Source organism: Pelodiscus sinensis, chromosome 8 (assembly GCF_052426305.1).
Source record: "Pelodiscus sinensis isolate ZL-2025 chromosome 8, ASM5242630v1, whole genome shotgun sequence".
NCBI classification, from domain to species: domain Eukaryota; kingdom Metazoa; phylum Chordata; order Testudines; family Trionychidae; genus Pelodiscus; species Pelodiscus sinensis.
In genome coordinates, this window is record NC_143059.1 from 1721369 (window position 1) to 1745971 (window position 24603).

General features: G+C 44.2%; 1 protein-coding gene across 1 annotated transcript in view; it reads right to left on the bottom strand.

Moving 5' to 3' along the window:
- USP54 (ubiquitin specific peptidase 54) overlaps positions 1-24603 on the bottom strand; it is a 115396-nt gene that overhangs the window by 25275 nt on the left and 65518 nt on the right. Inside the window, exons 8-15 of the mRNA XM_075935634.2 lie at positions 21616-21762; positions 17703-17852; positions 13061-13229; positions 11219-11389; positions 7392-7523; positions 6813-7184; positions 3938-4169; positions 2519-2655 (exon numbers count right to left, since the gene is read on the bottom strand). Coding sequence (XP_075791749.2) covers positions 2519-2655; positions 3938-4169; positions 6813-7184; positions 7392-7523; positions 11219-11389; positions 13061-13229; positions 17703-17852; positions 21616-21762 — 1510 coding nt within the window. The remainder of the gene's footprint in view (positions 1-2518; positions 2656-3937; positions 4170-6812; positions 7185-7391; positions 7524-11218; positions 11390-13060; positions 13230-17702; positions 17853-21615; positions 21763-24603) is intronic.

A 24603-nucleotide genomic window follows, 5' to 3' on the forward strand; every position in this document is an offset into this window, starting at 1 on the left:
GGGCTTCATTTGCATAAAGCCGGGCGCCCCCTTTTTAAATGTCCGCTAGTGCGGACTCCGTGCCGCGCGGCTTCACGCAGCACGGACTAGGTAGTTCGGACTAGGTTTCCTAGTCGGAACTACCGTTACTCCTCGTGAAATTCAAATCCCGGGCTTCATTTGCAACTCTGGTTGCCTACATTACCACCCTAGTTCGAACTAGGGTGGTAGTGTAGACGTACCATGAGATACTCTGTACCTTGGGAGAGCACCCTGTAACCCCTAATATTTCTCATCTGTATACAATTATGATATTATATATAAGCATTCCAGGGAAGGTGTTGGGGAAAGTTTATGATCAGCTGAAAGTCTCTGTTCTGTCTAAATATGTACGTCTTTAGTTCATATGAAGTTATGAGTTGTATGTAGGGTTGCAAGATGGTTTCAACAAAAATACCAGACACACTTGACATTACATCACAATCTACATTACATCTTATTTAGAAAATACCGGACACTTATATTTTCTCAATTTATTTCCTGAACAGAAAGCTCAAATGCTGGACTGTCTGGTTCAAAACCGGATACCTGGCAACCCGAGTTGTATGTTTGTCACTAAAACAAGTTGAAAGATCAGCAGGCTATTAGCTCCCCAGAGACAACAGTAAGGCAAAGTAACTGAGGGGTTAAACAACTATCAACTGCCATTGTCCAGCAAAAGAGCTACAACTCATACCTTACCTTCATGAGACCACACCAGGGGAATTGCTCCACCTTGTTTGGGGACTCAGCAATGTCTCCCAGACATGCCTGAACTTGTATTCTCCAGGCATATGAACTAAGAACATAAAACTGAACACAGGGGGGCCAGGCTCTGCCATTTTCCTATCTCCACCTATGCTGCAGGTAATAAGGGCTGGCAGAAGACTGATCTCGGGTTGAAGAAACTGTTGGCTCCTCCTGTGGCTCCAGGGGCTGAAGGAGGTCTGTGCCCCCAACAAATATTGGAGGTGTGTTGTATGCGCGCACACACACGCGGACACGCACGTCCCTGGTGCTCTGTTTCTGCTTTAGTTCCCCCTGCCTGGGGCTCAGCTCCAAGGAGCCCCTAACTCTCTTCCATGGCTCAACTATGTTCTGAGTTCTGGATTCCCCATGCCTCCCATTGAACCTACATCAGGACTCCTATTTCAGCTGCTGCTACAGGGGCCCTGAGGTGGAGGCAGCCCAGCACCCAACATGGTGGTGCTGTTGCAGCACCAACTATCTCCTGCACCAGTAGCTGCCTCCAGTAGCTCAAGGACCTGTGTGGTTACCTGACATTGCCGTTAGGTGATCCCAGGCAAGTCCAATGCAGGGAAAGGAAAAAACTTGCCTGTCTTTTATAAGTGTTGTTCAAGAGAATTTTTTACCTCAATGGTCTCACAGAGGACTGGGTGTGGCATCCTCTGGAGTGCCCTCCTCATGCACTGGTGTATGAGAATGTATGCTATGAATGGCAAAAGGGGGGGCATTCCCAGGGAGTTCCCATCTTTGAGAGATTACACTAACCATTTTCGGATGGAGTGACTTCTCATGGCAAAAGGAGAAGATCCTGCTGAGGTAACCTGCCAACACATTCCTGTCCCTGGAAAGTGTGCTGCCACAAGATGAACAGCAGGCTGCATACAGAAGTCCCACAGCCAGGAAGCTCCTTGGCAAAGGGCCGACAACCAGGCTACACTTAGTTTATTGGTCTAAAACATTGCAGTGGACTTGTTCATCAGGATCTGAACCGTCCTGCCCTTAAGATGAGGCAAGAAAGGTAGGCAGGCCAAGCAAACCACTCTGAGCTCTCTGAGGTTTATGTGGAACAAGCAATCATCCTGCAACTAACAACCTGGTGTGCTGAGAACACCCAAGCGTGTTCCCCAACTCAAATCTGCAGTATTGTTTTCAGAAGATAGCTTAACCCCACCCTTCAACTTCAGAATCAATAATTCAGGAATCTTGAATTCCAAAGGAATGTGTATCTATACTGAACATCCGTAGGAAAGGCAAGCCATTGTCTGGTTACCTTAAATTGTCCCCTACCCTTTTTACTTATTTTTCCTACCTCCTTTTTATTCTTGACAAGTTTGGGTCTAGATGCTGTTGCAAGCTTGCTTCTTCACAAAAGATACCAATAATGGTTAATGATAATTGGCTGTATTTTGAGAGGAATATTCTAACTACCTGTTTAGTTGGGCAGCTGAAATTATGAGAGGATGGAGGGAGAGAGTATTACTTTCCTCTGGTGTGTCAGTTTAAGTCACTGCCTGAGGAAGGATGCCTCTCAAGATGAATGAAAGGTATGTCCTAACAGGCTCCTGGTGATACTAACTGGTAATGCAATAAACAAGAACTGTAGTCCCAAAAAGTTGTACCAGATTCCTGAGTCTTTTTACCTTTCTTGCATCTGCCTCCACTGTGAAGGAAAAATATCCAGGGATTACGAAATTACCTCACTACATTTTAAACTCGACGATTGTGGAAATTGGGGGTTGAAAAGGTCTCTTACCATTTCCTAGGGAGTGCTGGCTGCTTGTCCATCCAGTTGAGGAAGCAGATTCCACTTCTAAGATGCTGCTGCTATGTGACTTTGGGATATTACGCCAGGCAGGAACCAATCCACTAGATCGCTTCATATGAGAATCCCTTGAAACGGGAGTGAGGGGGGGGGACAATGGTTAAACATTTTGCCAATCTTTTCAAGGGATGGAAATGTACAGAGTGCTGGAAAGAAGGACAAGACAGCCCTACATTTTTTCAGTCTGGCAATAACATTTCATCTTCACCTTATTTTCACACAGCTTCAAAAGAGATGGTATTTTAAAAGGATTCTATGGAAAAATCCCTGGGGGAAGGGAACAAAAAAGAATTCACCTCTTCTCAAATAATATTTAAGATTTTATTCTTTATTTACATAGGAATCTGGCTCCTGTTTCTCGGTCCCCAACTATAAGATTTATTTCCCTTTTCCCAAACACACCCAAAAACTATAACTTCCAGTAATATATTTTCTGCAAGACGGATCAAAAACTGCATCAAAATATCCAAACACCAGTTCCTCTTTATTTTGGCACTATGTTCCCTTATTGTACAAGATCATTAAAAAAGAGCTCGCCAAAGCAATGATGGGAAATGTGGCTCTCTGAAGAACACAGAAGATTGCAACTGCAACTATGTCACCATCTGCCCCTTTCCTACAAGTATCACTGGGATAGATCCTAAATCCTGGAAATGAAGCAGCTGGAGGGTATTTCACTACTAAAGAGAACATTTCCTTAGAAGCACATGATGAAGCACTTTTTACCCACAAAAGCTTATGCCCAAATACATCTGTTCATCTTTAAGGTGCCACAGGACTCCTCATTGTTTATGGATTCTATAGTACACAGAAGGCCCCAATGAAGTCCTCAGGGAGACATGATCCCATGCCAGTCTATTAAACAGTACACATGCTCCAAAACAGAGCCTGACACAGGGATGCTTACTGTCAGACAGTAATTTCACTGAGTCAAAGGTAATAGGCCAGATTAATTTTTCACATGGACAGCAGTGACAGACAGCGTCTAAATTTAAAACAAACTGGGTCCAGCATCCTGCAACTTTGGTTTTTGACACAGCCTCAGGACAGAGCTCTCTATATCCATCTCTCCCCACCCGCCCCCCCAATAGCTGGTTGAGTCACCCTCCTAAAATCCTTCTGAGACGTAGAAATTAGTGTCCAGCCAAACAAGGAATGCTGCCATGGCACAGCATTACCAGCTTATTTCCCATAATCTGCCTGCACTGTTGTCTACAAGAGCCGCAGACTGAGACTGAAGGGCAATGCTTATGCTCCGTATTCAAGAGCCACAATTTAGTTCTCAGAGATCCTAGTTTGCAGGGCCATAAGAGAAGCAAAAGTCCAAGAGTGCACTTTGTTAACATCTACCTGTGGGTGCTGGAGCTCTCAGACAAGGGCATGTCCAGACTGACTGGGCTGTTGCTATTGCGTTCGCTGCTCTCATAGCCAGATTCCATCCTTTGGATCAGACGAGGATGCTGATCCATCAGGTGCTGAGTGCCCCATCCCCGACCCCAGGGCTTATACCTGATGTTTAGTTGGTTTGGCCTTGTGCCTTGAGTTGCTGGTTCCTTCAGCTCATCTTCTATAAATTCCTTGGCTGTCAAGAGAAAAGAACATGAGATAGCAGAAGAGCCAGGTTGAATTCTATCATGTTAGCTGCTAGTTTTTGGATTTCTAACCCTGTTTAAATCAAATGTACTGTGGTTCTGTGTTCAGGGATAAAAATCGTCCAGACAATTTCAAGAATCCAGACAATATCTTTATACCATCTCTAAAAACATGAAGTAATTTCCAGAAGAAAAAGGGAAATGAAGCTTTAGACTCATCGTGATTTTCCCCAAGCAATGTGTTTTTAATACCTGCCATTTAGCGAAACTTGCTTCATCCAAAGGAAAAAAGAAACCTATAAGCAAGGAGACCGAATCATCCCTGTCAAGGGGAATCCAGTAAAAGACAGAAAGGAGGATCTATTTCACTGAAGGAAGGAAAAGAAAAGGATACTCACCTGTGCAGTAACTGAAGTTCTTTAGGATGGCTGTCCCTGTAGGTGCTTCATTTTAGGTGTCCTGACACTGCACTTGTAATGGGGGATTTGTGGTAGCAGTGCCTAGTGGGGCTGTGCATACATGGTAGCCATTATGCACTTCTCTGAGTGGTTACATAGTGGTGCATAGCCAACGGTATGCCAGTTCCTTCTCTACAGAGACTCTACATTGAGGTGGGCAATACTTTTTAATAAGGGTTACCCCAAGATTTAGGTAAGTGGCCAAGGGCCACACTTCTATGGAGAGAGTGCGAGGTCTGGGATAGTGAGGGAGCTTGTGATAGAGAACTGAGGTGCAGGAGAGGGAGTGGGGTCTGAGGGAGTTTGGGTGGAGGAAGGGATTATGATCAGGGGCAGGGACATGGGGTGCAGGGTCTGGGAGTGGTGTAGGAGGGAATGCTGGGTCGGGGAGGGAGTTGTGACCTGGAGGAGGTGGGGAGAGGGGATACAGAGGGTTTGGGTGGTGGCTTAGGGCAAGAAGTTGGGGAGGAGAGTGGGGGTGGGTTCCAGAGGAAGGCTCTGGCTGGAAGGTGCTTACCACCTAGGTGGCTCCCAGCCAGTAGCCCAGCAGGAACATGAGACAAGCTCCATGCCTTTTTGCTAGGTTGGCTGTTGCATGTGGCTCTGCTCCAGCATGGGGAGGGAGGAGACTTCACTCACTGTCCCTGCCTCCAGCAAAATTTCTCAGGGCCTATTGGCTAGAAACTGGACAATGGGAGCTAAGGGATTTTGCTAAGGGGTGGGACAGCACACAAAGCCTTCAAGTCCCTCCCCAGCATGCAGAGCATGGAGAGCCAATCTTTAAAGCAGCAGCTGCTGTGTAGTGAAGGTGCTAGCGAGGTGGCTGCAAGCCAGATCCAGTGGTTTGGTGGGCCAGATCTGGCCCATTAGCTGCCTCTAATCACCCACCCCTGATCTACATGAAACTCTGAGTAGAGGGTGTAGTTATTCAGGAGGCGGTTGGGGCTTATATTCTAGGCCTTCATCTTACTTCAGAGGGCAGGAGGGTGGGAAGACCACCACCCACAGGGACACTTCTCTAAGAATCTCTGTTACTGCAACAGATGAGTAAACTTCTCTTCTTCTTTGAGGAGTGTCTCCATAGCTTCTCCACTTTGGGTGACTAGGTGACTATTGAGCAGTGCCCCTCAGAAAAGGGGAAGGGGCTCAGAGGTACATTAACAATGGTGGATAGCGCCGAAAGCCCAAAGTTAGCACTGAAGCGGACTGTTGCGCTCTTGCACGTGTTTACTAAAGGTATGCACTGATGTCCAGTTTGCTGCTCTGCACATATCAGCGCTAGAGATGCGACTGAGAAATGCCACAGATGTTGCCTGTGCTCTGGCACAGCGTGTACAAACTCTTGCTAGACTGTTGTTTCGGTAGCATAAATGGATGCATCCTGATATCCTTTTTGCATAGTCTGTTTGGAGATTGTTTGACCCATTGTGGGTTGTTATAAAAACAAATAAATAGTCTTAGTGATTTTCTAAAAATTTTTGTTCTTTCAATGCAGAGTGAATACTTTTCCAGCAGCTTTTAAGCTGGTTCCCTGCGAGCACCATTTCCTGCCTGCCCCACCTCCCTGCTTCCTCTAATAAAGAGGCAGCAGCATGGAGGGCAGGTGACTCTGCAAGGGCCAATATGCACAAGGAGCCAGCTTTCAAGCCGGCTCCTGGAGCGTACCAGCTTCCGCCTCCACCTCCCCATGCACTGCTGCCTCTGATAAAAGAGGCAGCACTGTGAGAGAGGAGGGCGGGCAGCTCTGTGGGAGCTGATATGTGACGGAAGCCAGCTTGAAAGGTGACTTTCCAAACGTACCAGCTCCCACCTGCCCCCCTCACTCTCCACGCTGCGGGGAGGTGGCTGTGCAAGATCTGGTGCTCATGAGGATCCCCCTGAGCATTGGCTCCTGCATTGCTGCCTCTGTGGGAGACATTGGGTGACAGGTGGCTCTGCCAGAGCTGGCACACGCACCCACAGGCACCAACTCATGCCTCCCTTCTCCCCTCCCCCACCCCTTGCTGCCTCTGATGCATGTAGTCGTTAGGATTAACCAATAAGCCCAGGTTGATCAGTTAATTATTTAAATGACTATACGCTAACATCCCTACATGACAACTATGATTAATTCTGCGCCTAACTGTATCTTTCCAGTTACAACCCAACAACATACTTCTCTTTCCCCCTCCTCACCTGCATCTTCAGAGAAGGGGCTGAGTTGCGTGTAGCCACAATGGCTTCTCTTGTCTTTACTGAAGATGCTGTCTATGTTTAGAGACTCCCTTTTGGGTCTCCAGGTTGGACGGTACTTGCTAGATGAACTGGATTTGGATTCACTGCTCGTACTCTCCATTTCCCAGTCATGAGAACGCACAGGCAAGTTCTTGGGGCGTCGTACTTCTGACTGACCTGCTACACTCTCTCCACAAGGAGAGCCTTGATTTGCTTGGGCTGGTCTGTTGTGTATCATATTGCTGACTGTCTCTTTAAACTCTCTCAGTCTGTTGGTGCTGCTGGATGGTTTAGGGGCTGTTCTGGGGGCTTGTTTCTCCTTCAGTGTTTCCCCTGCAATATACAAAGGAAAAGGCACAAGGAAAAACACTTCATTTTAAACTGGCAGCACTATTCTCAATATCATTCTGAAGCCATACAAAGGGACATCAGCAGAGGCAAGACAGACCTAAACACAGAGAGAGTGCGCAAGATAGGCGCACATACACACAATCATAAAAACACAGAGAGCAACGAAGCAAATAAAGCAATGCCCCTTGCCTTCACTATGGTATCCTGAAGATTGCATCTCATCCCCTTTTCTCCGAGCCCGGCTAGAACTCCTCTTGCGGTCTGTGAGGGATCCCTTTTTGGAAATATGCCTCTGATTACATTCACTGTCAGTCAGGTGTCCTGAAAGAACAGGAGAACACAGTTTAGATGGCACGAGTCTTTGGATTGATTGTTTGATATTCTAAGACTAGGAGGCTCTTTTTGCTCTTCCTGAACTGCAGACACTCTAATGCTAACTGGCAGCTTCTAGTCAGCAAAGTCACTTATTTTAAATAATTTTTATCTAGGAGTTTTTTTAAATAATCACAAAAGACTAATGAAGCAACTCCAGGGACTGTGCTAAATGAGACAGATTATCTACCGAGAAGCAGTGGATTGCACCTTGCCTCATAATGCTCCAGGGATACCATTATCTTGCAATACCAACACTCCAGCAGCTCTCACTCTCAAACACATACAGCTCTTAAACACACATGGCTAGCTTGATTTTATTCTCATCACAAATTTGCTTTTGCACACCACACACAAATCTTTTCTTTGCATCAAATGAGTCAGAAAATATTTGTTCACAATTTAGATAGATTTTCCCTGTAAGAAAGTCTCAGGAGTAGCTGTGTCAGTCCATAACTTTTAAAACAACAAGTGGTCCTGTGGCACCTTAGAGACTAATAAAAATATATAGTATAATGAGCTTTCATGGGTAAAACCCACGTCCTCAGATAAGCTGGAGTGGAAATAACAGAAACCAAGACTTTTGTAACAGCAAAAAAAAAAAAGTGTAAGATTGGTGCTAATGAGATTAATTACGTGGGCTGGAAGTGTTCCATTGTTAGCTTTAGATGTAAAAATGCAGTTAAAAGCAGGGGAGATGGGTTTTATAATGCAACATCCAATTAATGACTTTGTTCAAGCTCAGGGAAACCATGTCAAATTTGTAGATGAATTAATCTTTTAAAATGAGTATCAAAATTCAAAAAACACACTGAAGCAAAAGGAGAACTTGCTTTCAGGGACAGTACTGCATCAACAAATAAAGATGTGACAATGGGCATGCAAGGGCAACCCACACAAATGGAGATTAATGTGACAAATATCCTGTGAGTTTGTAGTATATATTCTTTAGAGAGAGATAATAGATATATGGATATGGGGAAAATGTGAAAAGAACAAGAAGGGTGTCTGGAGGGAAGACTGAGGGAGTGGTAGATAAATTAGGGCATAAGTGGCTGAGCAGGAAAGATGCCATGAAGTGGTGTTAGGGGAACTCATTCTTTCACAACATGAGCTTCAGAATGACAGCAGGCACATAAAACTGTTTAGTCTAAGGATAGAAGATATCTTGTAGCAGTTAGCATGGTGATAAAAGGAGCACACACTGCATTCAGAGTGCACAATTTCTTTGGTTAGCTTTAAAAAGTTTCCATTCTGATGGCAATGGTATGTTAGGGCATTTCCAGGGCTGTCACAGCAGCTATATGCAGAGTACCACTGCTGTTTGAGTTGGGGCTCTTAGAGCAAGAATATTTAATATTGATCTAGTCCTTAAATACACAGTTAGCCCCTGTGAATTTGGAGGTTGACAGCTTTACCAACACTTCTGTATTTCCATCCATAAGTTGGACATGGTCCCACTGCTACAATATGGGGCAGTCTCAGCAGAGGTGCGGAGGACTACGTGAACATGGAGCCTGAATTATCTTGTTCCCCAAACTGTGAGCCTTCTAGACCAGGGACAAAGGCCACTGATGAGGAAGCATGAGAAAAGTTTGCAGCATCTGTGTGCATGCTGTACTGGGCTATGAATTTCAATCTCCAGAGCTGTCAATCTTGCACCTTTCCTTAATTTTGCTGAATAACTAAATTAATAGGATTTCTCCTGAGCACTCAACACACACATGCAAAATCTGCCTTGGACAAGTATTTTTACATACTAAATGCCTCACATTCAAACAATCATATGGTTTAATAGACAAACAGTGATGTCCATGAAAAGCATCTTTATAGCCTCAAAGGTGGGGAGCACGAGGTTAGAGAAAGGAACAAAACCAAACCACTGGAGATAGATCCTAAGGGGAGGTCAGAAGTGTGAGCAGAGCAGTTAGAATTCATGCACTGTTTAGCTCGAGACCAGTGGCTGCCAGAAGGGGCAGAGGGCTAGCTCAGCTACTCTTAGTGAGCCCCACCCATCCCCATCCTGACATACCCAGGTGCTTGAGGGCACATGACCCCAATGGTCTTCCTTCCCAGGAGGACGATGTGGGACGGGGTTCACAGAACTCTGGGGTGGAAGATTGGGGGAAGTGGCCATTAATGAAGAATCCAGCTTTCTCCCAGACTGATTCAATAGCAGTTGCCGTTGACAGGAGTCAGCATTTGGTGGCTGAGCGGTTGCGTGAGGCTGGGAGATTAACTTTTTGGGGGAAGACTTGAATAGGAAAGGAGGAAATGGAGAAGACAAAGGGGGATGACCAAGTAGCAAGCAGCTAACAGGCAGGGACTGAATATAGCTAAAAACTAAATCAGAAGAGAGGAGGTAGTTTTGAATTAGGCAGTTACTGATGGGTAAGAGCTGGAGGGAAAACATGGGACAGAATCAGCAGGAGAAGAAATAAAAGGAGAGAGAGTCACTACACAAATCATGGAATTAATAATATAAATGTTGAACTTCATTTGCTCATGTGTTTTCATCCCCATTCCCACCCCTCACCTCTTTGGCCTACTTCAATTGTAAGGCTATGTCTACATGGCAACATTATTTTGAAATAACTAGTGGTTTTTTGAAATAACTACTGTGGTATCTGTAGCTACCAAATATTTAACAAGGCAATAGAAAGTATATCAATCATCCAGAGCCAAAGGCCTCAAGTATCAGTTACTGAATGCATGGTGAAGAATCAAAAAGCACAGAAGAACACCCATTTGAAATCTACTCGTTAACAAAGTCCAAGTTACTCATTATGAGAAATACCTTCCCCAACTCTGATCCAAATTGTAAAAGATTTGAACCACAGATCAATACATGTATGCTGTTACAAACAGGACGGCAAGAACTTTGAGTGAAATAGCACCAAAATGTGCTGCTTGGAGAAATTTTGGTGTAATCATGAGCTATCCATTTAACACGTATGCCCTTTTTGTGAAACTTACTGGGTTTGGTGTACACAACACATAGTTATACTGCTATCAGGTTTTTGGCGTATGGGAAGATCTGCTCGTCGACCTCCTGCAGTCCTTTATCAGAAATGCATGTCATAGTTCTGTGCCGCATTCAGGAACAGACTGCCCAGGTCACAGGCTGGATGCTTTGTGATAAGCATAGGCCACAGCAGATAGGGTAGCTGTTCGCCTTGAGACTACCACCCATCTCCAACTAGATTCTCCCACCACACCCCTCACGGAGCTTCCTCTGTAGTACAGCTTGTCCTCCCACTCCAGACCCACAGCAGCTTGCCTCCACAGTACAGACACAGTTATCCTCTGACCTCTATTTGCCGCCACTGCAGATGGACACCCTTTACAGATGCCTACTTTAAGCTGAAACTCCCTGATGACCACATACAGGTCCCAGTAGCATAGACTCCCTTCCCATATGGCCTCAGCTACTTTAGTGCAGGCACTTGCACATGCAACCCACTGACAACATTTTGAAATAGTGCTTTGTACAGCTGCACCATGCTGTTGATTGCAGACCATAATCCACCAGATTCCAGAACTTCAAAGAGCATCCCTGTGCCAGGATGCCATGGGCTGTATTTAAAGAGATATTGTTTCATGAGCTCTACTGCAATATGCAGATTCACAATGGCATCTGCTACCTGTGTCCCTGCTGCTTTGCGAAGCCGTGTCATTCTCCACATTGTAGATGACTGTCCCCTGCGAGTCAGAAGAGAAGTGACTGACCACAGACTCATGGTGTGAGTGTCTATAGGGACAACTGTCTGTAGAGGAGTCTGTCCTGGTGTCACTCGAGATGGAGGGCTCCCTCCCTAATTAAGAAAGTAATGGCAAATGTCAGCCTCTATTTGGAATATACAAATCAGGAGAGTTTATGACAGGAATAGAATGGAAAAAACCAAACCAAAGCAAATAAGCAGGTGTATAAACAAAGAGATACAAAAGAACAGCCTACACAAAATTCACAGATTCAAAGATGGTAGAGTTGACTGGAAGGAGACTCATGTCATCTGGTCTGATCTCTTTTCATCTAGGGGAGAGGTCAAAAATACATTTTTGCATAAACCTGACTTTTATTTAAATGCCTCCAAGTTTGCTAAATCACCTCATGATGAAAACTGCCTATATCCAAGTGAACGGTCAACAAATTAATTCCAAGATGATTTTGTTCTTTATTAATGAACAAGCCTATTAGCAAAATTAAACTGCAGAACGGATTCCTACAGGGTATCACAGAGGCAAAAAACTAAGATTCTAAAAGAGAATTGGAGATTTATATGGATAACAAGAATATTCAGAATTATAATAGTTAATTATAAGAACTTTCAAAAAAGACATTAAACTTCATACATAAGTGTTTAAACCAACCTGTTAAATAGGGCATATCTGATTCAAGGTATCTATCCTCTTAAGCATTTAGTGCTGGCAGCTATTGAAGGCAGGTTCCTGTACTAAGTTGAGAACAAGTCTGATCGAGTGTGACATTTTTCCTGTCCCTAACCCCTTTAAAATATATAGTCAGATTTCTCTGTCTTTTTTCCCCTCTGTCTGCAGGAAAAATACTTTGAATAGCTTATAGAATTGTGTGTATGTACAACATACCCATCTATACATATGTACACGTGATGAAACTAAAGAAATGCACAACTGAACACATGAGCTCTCTGGTTACATAATCAGTTAGTTCCGTGGCCACTTTGGTTTCTTCTGGGAGCAGAAGAATATTCAGAATCAAATTTCTGTGAAAGTTGTCTTCTAGACTCACAAGCCTCTCCTTTTGGTTAAAAGTTTTGTCGTTCTTGTGCAATATTGTGGGAGATCGCAGCCATCAAAGAACAGATGATCCTGGATAGTCAAAGACCAATACCATGGAATACTTTGAGTGTCAGGGCACAGAGCTTGAAACGGACTCTTTATTCAACAGGAAGCCAAACACCTCAGGGAGACATTGCAGGACAATGTACAGAGAGGTTTGTGACAGTACCAAGTTGATGGTGTCTCCAAAGAGTGTGGCTTCAGTAGTAAGTATGATGAGATACAGTGATTAGCCAGAAGATCTGCTTCCCTTTGGATAGGGTGCAATATGATGGACAACTACAGATGGGCAGACTGATTTAATCAGAGGTCAGAAAAAAAATTAACTGAGATTGTAGAGAACACAGGTTCTTTGAAGCATTTCTCTCTCCCTCTCTCTCTCTCTCTCTCTCTCTCTCTCTCTGAGCACCATGCCAATTTGTCTGGGTTCAGCTTTAGCCAATGCTCTGTGTGTTTATTTTAGGCCAGACATTGTAACTTATGGAGCTATAGTTTGGAAGAGGGAGGTTTAAGAATTAAAATACTGAGGATCTCTCTCAGGACTCTACTTCAGCTTTGGTCAGTGACTGAAACCCACTTAGTAAATATCACCCAAAATGAAGCAAACATTTTCAAACAGAAAGGCTAGTATGGAGATGAGCATAAAGCATCCAGTTCAGACTGTTTACCTGAGTCCTCGCTGTCATAGCAAGTCCTGCTATACTGCTGTAATTCCACCGGAGGGGGCAAGTCTTGCACTGACACTGGAGTGCCTCTCGGATCTGCATAAAGCAGCAGTAAAGGCTGATAATGACCTTTGATGCACTTGGTCACAACATCTTTCCACTTTGGACCAATCTGTATTAAAAATCAGGAAAAAAACCACACTGCTCAGGTTTTCTAGTTACTTCTCTCTTTTCTCTCAGGCAAACCAAGAGGCTGGTTCTTAATCCCTTCATATGCTGCATTGTACAATCCTCTGCCCTGCACACCTGCCTCCTCTTAAGATTCTGGCCAACGTGCTAGCGACAAATGATAAGTGATCATAATAAAGCTGCACTCATTCTTCCCAGAGCCCTACTCTACAGTCACCTGCTGAAGCATTTTGTGCTTGGTATAAATTCTGAAATGTTACTGAAAGTAAAGATGTTAATTAAAATGGACATTTCTGTGCCTTCTTCTGACAGCCACCATACTGCGGAAAAGGGACATAATTTGTGATACCAGCTGGACAGCAGCCTAATGTTAGCAGAGATCAGCACCAGTTTAGGTCTTGTTTTGATAATGCAGATATTTGATGTTTTATAAATTACTGTTTGTTAGAACATAGGCTTATACTAATGTTCTCTCAAATACAGTTTATTCATGTTAAGAAAAACTTGTTAGCATATAACATTTCTCAATATTTCACTATCCAATATCAAGCCACATTTTTAATATTATCTCTTTGGTACAAATGATTATCAATTAATCATAATTTACAAGATGCATTAAGTTAAAAAAAAAAGATTATCCACAGATTTCCAACATTGGGATTAATTGTGAGCACAGGAAACATTGGATAAGTATTTATCCAGCATGCAAGTGGTTAAGCTCCTTGCTGTATAATCATTTCTTTTTCAAAAGGTCAGCATGACTGTATTTTCCATTTTGGTGAGCCAGACTTTAATTCTTCCAGCCAGTATTCATTTGAAAACACTTCCCTAATGTTTTAGTACAAGTTTTTTGAGATGCACAGATCATCTGCTCCATCAGGGTTGCTCCTTACACAAGTATTCGGATATTGTACTGTATTACCCTTGGCAAGGTTTCACTGCAAAGGAACGTGACCAATGAAAGTGGAGTGCAGGATCAGGTCCAGGATATAACCGTTACAGGACCGCTTGGGAATAGTGACCATAATATAACAACATTCAACATTCCTATGGTGGGAAGAACACCTCAGCAGTCCAGCACCCTGGCATTTAATTTCAAAAAGGGGAATTACACAAAAATGAGGAGGTTTGTTAAACAGAAATTAAAAGGCACAGTGACTAGAGCCAAATCCCTGAAAGCTGCAAGGAAACTTTTTAAAGACACCATAATAGAGGCCCAACTTAAATGTATACCCCAAATTAAAAAGCATAGCAAGAGACCTAAAAAAGAGTCACCGTGGCTTAACCACCGTGTAAAAGAAGCAGTGAGGGACAAAAAGGTATCTTTTAAGAAGTGGAAGTCCAATCCTAGTGAGATAAATAGAAAACAACATAAACACTGTCAAATGAAGTGTAAAAATGTAATAAGAAAAGCAAAAAAAGATTGAGGAACAGCTAGCCAAAAACTCAAAAAGAAATAACAAAATGTTTTTTAAGTACATTAGAAGCAGGAAGCCTGCTAAAAAACCTGTGGGTCCCCTAGATGATTGAGCTATAAAAGGAGCAATCAAGGACGATAAAGCCATTGCGGAGAAACTAAATGATTTCTTTGCTTCAGTCTTCACGGCTGAGGATGTTGGGGAGATTCCTGAATCTGCACCGTCCTTTGTGGGTGATGAATCTGAGGAACTGTCCCGGATTGAAGTGTCATTAAGAGGAGGTTTTGGAACAAATAGAAAAACTTAATGTTAACAAATCTCTGGGACCGGATGGCATTCATCCATGGGTTCTAAAAGAACTCAAATGGGAAATTGCTGAGCTATTATCTGTGGTTTGTAACCTATCCTTTAAATCGGCTTCTGTACCTAATGACTGGAAGGTAGCCAACGTGACACCAGTATTTAAAAAGGGCTGTAGAGGCGATCCTGGCAATTACAGACCAGTAAGTCTAACTTCAGTACCGAGCAAATTAGTCGAAACAATAGTAAAGAATAAAATTGTCAGACACATAGAAGAACAGAATTTGTTGGGCAAAAGTCAACATGGTTTCTGTAAAGGGAAATTATGTCTTACTAATCTATTAGATTTCTTTGAAGGGGTCAATAAACATGTGGACAAGGGGGATCAAGTAGGTATAGTGTACTTAGATTTCCAGAAAGCCTTTGACAAGGTCCCTCACCAAAGGCTCTTACATAACTTAAAATGTCATGGGATAAGAAGGAAGATCCTTTTATGGACTGAGAACTGGTTAAAAGACAGGAAACAAAGGGTAGGAATAAATGGTAAATTTTCAGATTGGAGAGGGGTAACTAGTGGTGTTCCCCAAGGGTCAGTCCTAGGACCAATCCTATTCAACTTATTCATAAATGATCTGGAGAAAGGGGTAAACAGGGAGGTGGCAAAGTTTGCAGACGACACTAAACTGCTCAAGATAGTTAAGACCAAAGCACACTGTGAAGAACTTTAAAAAGATCTCACCAATCTAAGTGACTGGGCAACAAAATGGCAAACGAAATTTAACGTGGATAAGTGTAAAGTAATGCACATCAGGAAAAATAACCCCAACTATACGTACAGTATGATGGGGGCTAATTTGGCTACGACAAATCAGGAAAGAGATCTTGGAGTTATCGTGAACAGTTCTCTGAAAACTTCCACACAGTGTGCAGCGGCGGTCAAAAAGGCAAATAGGATGCTAGGAATTATTAGGAAAGGGATAGAAAATAAGACACAGAATATCTTACTGCCCCTGTATAAAACTATGGTACGCCCATATCTTGAATACTGTGTACAGATGTGGTCTCCTCACCTCAAAAAAGATATTGGCCCTGGAAAGGGTTCAGAAAAGGGCAACTAAAATGATTAGGGGTTTGGAACGGGTCCCATATGAGGAGAGGTTAAAGCGACTGGGACTTTTCAGTTTAGAAAAGAGGAGACTGAGGGGGGATATGATAGAGGTCTATAAAATCATGAGTGGTGTGGAGAGGGCCGATAAAGAAAAGTTATTTATTAGTTCCCTAAATAGAAGAACTAGAGGACACCAAATGAAATTAATAGGGAGCAGGTTTAAAACTAATTAAAGAAAGTTCTTCTTCACACCGCGTGTAGTCAACCTGTGGAACTCCTTGCCAGAGGAGGCTGTGAAGACTAGGACTATAACAGAGTTTAAAGAGAAGCTAGATAATTTCATTGAGGTTAGGTCCATAAAAGGCTATTAGCCAGGGGATAAAATGGTGTCTTTGGCCTCTGTCAGAGGCTGGAGAGGGATGGCAGGAGACAAATCGCTTGATCATTGTCTTCGGTCCACCCTCTCTGGGGCACCTGGTGCTGGCCACTGTCGGCCGACAGGATACTGGGCTAGATGGACCTTTGGTCTGACCCAGTACGGCCATTCCTATGTTCTTATATTCTAAAAAGGGAATGGTTTACAGCTTTCCCTTAGACACTGTGCTTGATGAGATTATGGAAGAAAGCTTTCCTTTTTACTTCTGAGCCTTTGTGATGAGGGGAAATATAAGGAGAGGGGCATGAGATGAAGCCCAATGAACTAATGCAATGTAATAATCATGTGCCAAGATCCCAGTGCTGATGGCTTTGATGCCAGGCATTTCATCACAGGCGGGGGGAGGGAAGGGGGAGCACTGGTAAAGAGAGGGATGAATGATGTGCCTCAGGGAACAGCTACTAGAGAGGAATTGCATCCAGAAATTTCAGCTGTGAACCTGAAGAGCAGGGACTCAATAACAATACCATTTGTTGGGGCATGGGAGGGGCTAAGAGGTGGGGTTTGAGAAATGTATCCATGGCCTCAGGTGAATTATAAGATTCCAACCAACAGCATAAAGGCAAGACTGGCAAGCAATTAAACACAACCAGAGTGAGGGCATCTGGGCCCGCTAGTATCACTGAACAGTTGTCAGTTTACCAGGTACAGGTTGCCATGGAGGTCTCTGCTATACAGAAATTCACAGCTGTTTCAACTTTTGTCATCAGCAGTGCAGGCACTAAGAAATCCAAGAAAGGTCAACAGAAATGAAAGAGTTTGAGGTGACACCACGAAGATCAGAAATAATGTAGATCAGGGGACTCTCCCCTCACATAATCAGAAGATATCTTTGAACAGAGAAGAAACAGAATCCTGGGCACTTTCATTTTTCTCTTCTTCTCTTTCCCCTTCTGAGTTCCTCAGACTCTTTACACTCTTCTCATTAAGCCTTTTTATTTTTTATGATTCTCCCATTTTGAGTGGGTCATCCTCTTTTGCAAAAATCAGGTCTTCTGGAGAAAACATCTCCACAGGATTTACAGAAAGCATGAGTTTGTTCAGAGAAACCTTTAGGAGCAATGGAGTTAAGTAGGACCTCAGATGTGAGAACACAAAGTTTCTGAAATCTTTGGAAAGCAGCATGGATCTGCTTCTCCACCAATACCCAAAGGGTTCTTAGCATTTACAAAAATAAAGCTTCCATTTCCTTACCTCTTTGACATGGGCATCATCAAAGTACATCCACTTTCGGATCTTCGTTTGGAAGAAGAAGGTGGAGTAATGTTTTCCATAGTAACAGATCATTCCCACCAAATATAGTTCTGACTGCTTTGCTCTGTCATCAGTTACCCTAAAAAAGAGCTTCAAGAGGTGCACAAAAGTAAAGAGAGGGAGAAAAATTATGCAAAACTTGTGCTCATTGTTTCATCTGAAGAGCTAACAATGATTTTCAGACCCATGGTAAGTGTTATACACCATTTCCCCAGACTGAGCAAGTGAATCATAGAACAGTTAAATGATTGGCCTACCGTCATATGGCAAATCAGTGGCAGAATCCAGGGCCCTGACACTTATCCCACAATTGCCTTGTAAACAGGGCATTTATATCTATGATGTAATCTTCGATTAGACTTTAAAGTGTATTTCTGCTCTGAAAATTAATAAACATGGATCTTTCTTACTCAACAAAAAGCCTAGTCCCTATGTGCTCTCTGTTGTAGCTGCTGGCTTTACTTGGTGACTTTTAAACATTAGTCTTTACTTCCCCCTCTGGGCAACCAACTCCGCTCTGATATGCAAGAAGGAGCTGAAGTCTGTTCTTGCTCTAGCAAGAGCAAATTTAAGTCAGTGGCCTTGCAGAGGTACAACTAAGGGCTACAGTAGTGGAGGTGCTGCCCTTCAAATCCTAATTTTCAGGCCAGGCAGTCAGAAAAATCATCTGCTGACTTAAATTTGGGGAAAAAATCATTTAGAATTGACAGACTCATAAAAAAATATTCTGGAGTCACTTTTCAATGCATTACTGACTGATTTATGTTTTAAGAGATAAATCTTGTTCTCAAGAGATGCATCTGCAACTTAGTGCAGATCCATGCCAAGTAGTTTAATTCGTTTCTCAGGCCTGATCTATACTTCAAAAGTTAAGTCAACATATGCTGCATTAGGTTGAGACAGTAATGTGTCTGTCCACACTACTGACCCCTTCTGCTGATGTCAAGGGCTTTTAAAATCGACTCCTGTACTGCACCTCTGAGAGAGGCACAGCGCTTCAGTTGACATTAATGTGTTGATTTAATTTCAAGGGACTGGCCTCCAGCGGTGTCCTAGAGTGCTCTGCTGTGACTGCTCTGTAGAGGACTTTCAGCTCCACTGCACTTCAGCCAAGTACACAGGAAAAGCTCTGGTGAACTTCTGAATGTTCGTTTCCTGTTTGATCAATGTGGAGAGCTCACCAGCACAGCTGACCATGCATGGCGAGCTCCAGCATGAAGTGTACAGGAGCTGACTGCTCTGTGGGGAGAAGAATCAAGGGCAGGCAGAGCTCTGAACCAGCAGAAGAAACGCTGACATCAAAGCCAAATTGCACAGGCATGGGAAAGCAGGGCTAGACCAGGAACACACAACAGAGTGTGTGAAAATAAAGGAGCTTAGACAAGAATATATGAAGATAAGGTAGGTAAATAGTTGCCCTGGTTCTGAGTCACAGACATGCTCCTTGCATGAGGTACTGACCCCATAAGTTTCCCAAAGCTCTCCAAGGATCCCTCCCAGGTGCCCCAGGTGGCCTTGGGGAAAAATGAGGACATTGCTGATGAGGAAAAGGAGGAGACTGTGAGGCAGGCAAGCAGAGGATCCACTCTCCTCACCAACCCCGAACCTTTTCCTAACTTTGGAGCCACCTCCCTCTGACCCTGCCCCAGACCTACTGTTGTTGGACTGTGATGGCAGGGAAGGTACTCTGGTGAGTGCACATTTATAATCACACTACAGGGGCTAAATGCTATTGTTTTTAACGTGTAATCTGAGGTGAACAAGCACCCAGTTCACTCAGCATGCTCAGGTTGAGTGGTGGTGTAGTTTACAGGGCAGCACATGCAACAATGGGGGCAGCTTGGTAAGGAACATCACTGCAGGTCATTCATGAAACTGATTCTCAAAACCATAAAAACACAGCGCCCCTTCTCATTTCCCTGGGGTGTCTGGCCGCCAGCTGATCTACCTCATCCCCCAGAACACCCTAACCTTTTCCTCCCTTGCTTTCATGGATACAATGACACACACAGCAAGCAGCAGCAACAAGAGGACTATTGGTTTTACTGAGGTCTAGCCTAATGAGCAAACTCTGCCAGTGTGCCTTAAAATATCCAAAGGCACATTCTACCACCATTATGCACTTGTTCAGTTTATATGGCTGTCCAGGCTGCCTGTGTACAGCCTCATGAGCTATTGGAGCAAGGGGTAGGCTGGGTCTGCAAGGATCACTATTGGCATTTCAACATCACCAACAGTAATTTTATCTGGAAAAGAAGTTCCTTCTTGCATCTTTCTGAAGAGGCAGGAGTTCCTAAAGATGTGCGCATCACGTACCTTTCCCATCCACCCCACGCTCATGTCAGTGAAAAAGCCCTTGTGCCTGCAACACCATTGAGAAGTATCCCTTGCAGTTTATGTACTCTTTGGCAAGGTGATCTGGTGCCAAGACAGGTGTATCTGTTCTATCTATTGCCCCACCATAGTTAAGGAACTCCATCGTGGCAAAATCATCCACTAGGTCCTGCATGTTTCCCAGAGTCACTACCCTGCCTAGCAGAATTGTATTGATCGCTTTGGCTACTGCATGTCAGGACTGGGGAAGCACTTGGCACAGTTCCATCCAAGTGCTCTTATGCATATAAAAGTTCTGCAGCCACACTCATCCCATAGCTGCATAACTACACAGTCCCTCTAGTCAGTGCTTGTCTCCCAGGACCAGAAGCAGCATTCCATCCTGTCAAAAAGTGTGACTGTTGCCAGCATCTGCAAATTGTTCCATTCCATGGCTTCCAGCCCGCCTGTTTGTGTGGCATCACATTCTTCTTCACAACAGTTCCTGTCTAGGCTCTGCAAATCCACAGGGTAAAGCATGAGGCATACAGCTGAGCAGGGTCAATGCTTACCATGCTTTGGCATCTGCACAGGTAACCCAGGCTTAAGAAATAAGTTGCAAAAATGATGGCTTGCCATTGATTTGAGAGAGAGAGGCAGAGGCAAGTGCATTATAGGAGGCTAGCATATACCCATAATCATCTGTGAAAAGGTTTTTGGCCCATGAGGCATTGAAGAGCCTACCACAGAATTCCAATCAGCTCCAGGAACTGAGAGCTATGAGCCCAATAATGAGGATGTGGCTCTGTACGTACTAGGGACATGCAGAACTGAACTTGTTAAATCAGAGGCTCCATGTTCATTTTAATAAAAACCAGCCTAACTTTGTAATGTAGACATACTCCCAGTGTCAAGTGAATCACCAGTGATAATTCCTAGTATGTGGAAATCAACAGTTTAAACCTCAAATTTGATATTTTAAAAGTGCTAACACCTCAGAAGAAATGACCTCCAGAGACAAACTACAATAAAATATAGCCATATTTAGTCACTGAGAAATTTAAGATACTACATAAAACAATCTCCCACAGTCTGGTGCGTTATCTCTAAAATAATCCCAGAGCCATGATCAAATCCCTGGATGGGGTTACTTAGGAACAAGTTTTTAAAAAAAACCAAACCAAACATACCACACCACAATTTGGCTTCATTACAAATACAGATAGGAATCACTATTGTTCAAATGAAAAGAGCCCTACAAATAGTGGAAGAGAAACAGACAAATAATTTGGACCAAAATTAAAATCAGAAAATCCCCCTGAATGTGGGAAAAATTTGGATTCAGATCTAAAATTAGCACTCAGAGTCATTCTCAATTTTTAAGAACCTAATGTGACATTAAGAATATACAATTATTAGAATTAACATTTTAAAATATATGATTAAGAATATACAACTGCAAATGTTTTTACAAGTGAACAGCACAGACAGGTCCTGGGAAAAGGGGATTTTTAGACTGTCAAATATGCACTAGACTCACATCTCCCAGTTTGAGGCAGGTGCCCAGGCTGTGAATGACATCCTCAGCTAGATCAGAGTGGTCTGAATCCCATACCAGCCCAATGGTGATGATCTGGGGAGAGTTCATTAGCACACGACGGATACGTATCTTTTCCCCACAGTTACTCTGAAATGAAACAAAAATCCACAGGGACTTTTTTTATAACTAAAATTGAATGTATAATTTTTTTATAACTATACAACTTCACAGTTGACTGTAGTGCCACAGCAGGGGCTTTTCTCTTACTTCATATGGAACGCGGCTGGAATACAGAAGATTCTACATGCTCAATATAGGAAGATGTGGAAGAGAAGAGCCAAGTCTATGTGAAGGCTAATGCCAAATTCTGCCCAGTATGCACAAACTGTTGTGTGAAGAGCCCATTCTTTTCAGGTGAAATATACAAATAAAAGGGTATGGGTGAAACTGGAGGGTGCTCAAGATTCCAGTGGGCATTGGAAGGATGGCTCGCTTTCACATATACAGGCAGTCCCCGACTTACGTGGATCCGACTTATGTCGGATCCGCACTTACGAATGGGGCTTTTCTCGCCCCAAAGCTCACGGGCGGCGGGACCGCCCAGAGCGCAGCGGTCCCGCCACCGCGTCCTCCGGGGCGAGAAAAGCTGCTCCGGGTCTCCCTGGTGTGCTGGGGGGGGGGGGGGGGGGCGGGACACTCCCCCAGCACAGCAAGGAGACAGGAGCAAAGCCGCAGAGGCGCGGGACCCCGCCGCCTCTGCGGCTTTGCTCTGGGTCTCCCTGGTCTGCTGGGGGGGGGGGGGGGGGAGAAACAGCTCGTGCGCCCCCCCCCCCCCCCAGCAGACCGGGTTTTGTTGTGGACGCCTGGGGTAGAGCAGCTGGGGTGTTGCTGGGTTGGTCCTGGGGGGACCTACTCGGCAGCACCCCAGCTGTTCTGTCCCAGGCTCCAGATTCAGCTGCTGTTGACACTGATCAGTGGCTGATTCCAGGAAGCTGGGGGCAGAGCAACTCTTCCTCGGGCTTCCTGTAGTCAGCCCCTGGTTAGTTTCAGCAGCAGCAGCTGAATCTGGAGCCAGTTCCGAGTTACGTACAAATTCAACTTAAGAACAAACCTATAGTCCCTATCTTGTACGTAACCCGGGGACTGCCTGTACATTAATGGCATAAATTTCTGTGTTCTTTCATATGTCTGGGGTTAAAAACAACATAGTTTCACCGCTGAAGCATGACAAAAGATTTTAGCAAAAATAACAGCTACCTGACTGCACTCCATGCTCACAATTTATTCAAATTCAGATCAAACTGGATTCATTAAGATTAGAGAAATGTCAGACAATATAAAGCAGGGGTCTCCAACGAAAGCTCATGCTCCAATAAATCTGTGAATCTATAAGGTGCCACAGGACTCCTTGTCGCTTTTGCAGATCCAGACTAACACGGCTACCCCTCCGATACAGTAAAAGTGTGGCTAGCCGGCACTCTGCTAACTGGAAAACTCTATTACCCAGCATTGCCCTTAGCCAGTTAATAAAGCTTGAATTCTTCTCCTGGAGAGAAGGTTTGTGCCAGCCCCATTCCTGGGGAAGAAGATGCTTTCTTCTCAGGAGAAGGGCCAGGAAGAGCTGCTTTGTAACCACTATTGCCCCAGAAGGCTGGCTAACAAAGCTTTCACTGTAATTAACAGCACGCAACTTGTATTTTGTTATCAGTAGGGTTCTCTCCCCCCCACAGCAGCCACAGAGCTGAGGCTGAAAAGGAGAGCTATCTCTCCCCACCACCAGCAGCCCTGCAGCTGGAGAAAGTTGCCTCTTTCTCTGGCTGCTGCAGCCCTGCACATCCCAAATTCTGCTCCCCCCCCCCCCACACACTCACCTCACTGACCCCACCCCCAAGTCCACCACTTCACCTTCCAAACAAGTGAGGTACAAGGTCCAGGTCAATGTCCCCTCTAATCTTTCCCATCCATGTGCATCTTTTTCCATCCATGTGCAGAATAAAGGTTTGGCACATGCCTCAGTGCACATCATGTGCACCACCAGTAGAAATATAAAACCCAGCTGTAGGTGCTCTGCTAATCAGATGGACAGCATTTGAATCTCTCCTGGGCAGAGCTATTTTCGAAGAGTTGGTGGCTTGTAGCATCTCGGTGAACTCATTCTGGGTTTGAGGAACTTCCTCAAGAGTAATCTAGAGCTCATTGGCTATTGCGTTAAATAAGTTGTGGAAGTGGCTGAACTCGTCGGTAGGTGTATGTCGTTGGAGCATCGTAGCCTCCTGGAGTGGTACAGATGAGTGTTTAGCCATAGGGGAGGTGTTGGGAGAAACATTCTATGCATGGGGATCAATCGACTTGGCTTTCGGCTCAGAATCAGTGTGAGAAATTTGAGGGGGAGATCTATCATCTTCTCTCCAGGAAGCACCACAAATGCCTGTCTCTTATAGTAATCCCATGGACCCTAGTGTGGCCATTGGCCAAGAACAGGCATGGCTAGTCCCAGCCAAAGGTGACCATACCAGAGTGGATATTTGCTGGGATGAGCAGATCATGTTCTAATACATTTCCCATTTGCAGGCATATGAACCTGGGAAGAATATTGTGGAGAAAAGACTCCTTTGACAGGCAATTAAGTCTCCATGATGGTGAAACTGAGGCAGTGCAGCACCAGCTCATGCTGAGTAATGGGACATGAGAGATGAAAAGTATGTAGGTGTTCCCTATGAGATGAAAATGGGCAAAATCTGTGTCAGCATGTTCTGAGTCAGCAGATGTGCCGGAGCTAAGGACTGCACCGTGGGTGCGCCTTGTACAGGGGCAGGTGCCATAGACAGAGACATTGTTGGGCATGCAGGAGGCATTAGAAGAAACGGTGCAGAGGGCAGCGGCAGATGTAAAAGTGGTGCTAGTAGTTGCAAGTGGCAGTATTATGTCATCTGCTTGCGTCAGCACCCTAGTACCTGTTAGTACTGGGCTACTGTCAGTGACCAAGAG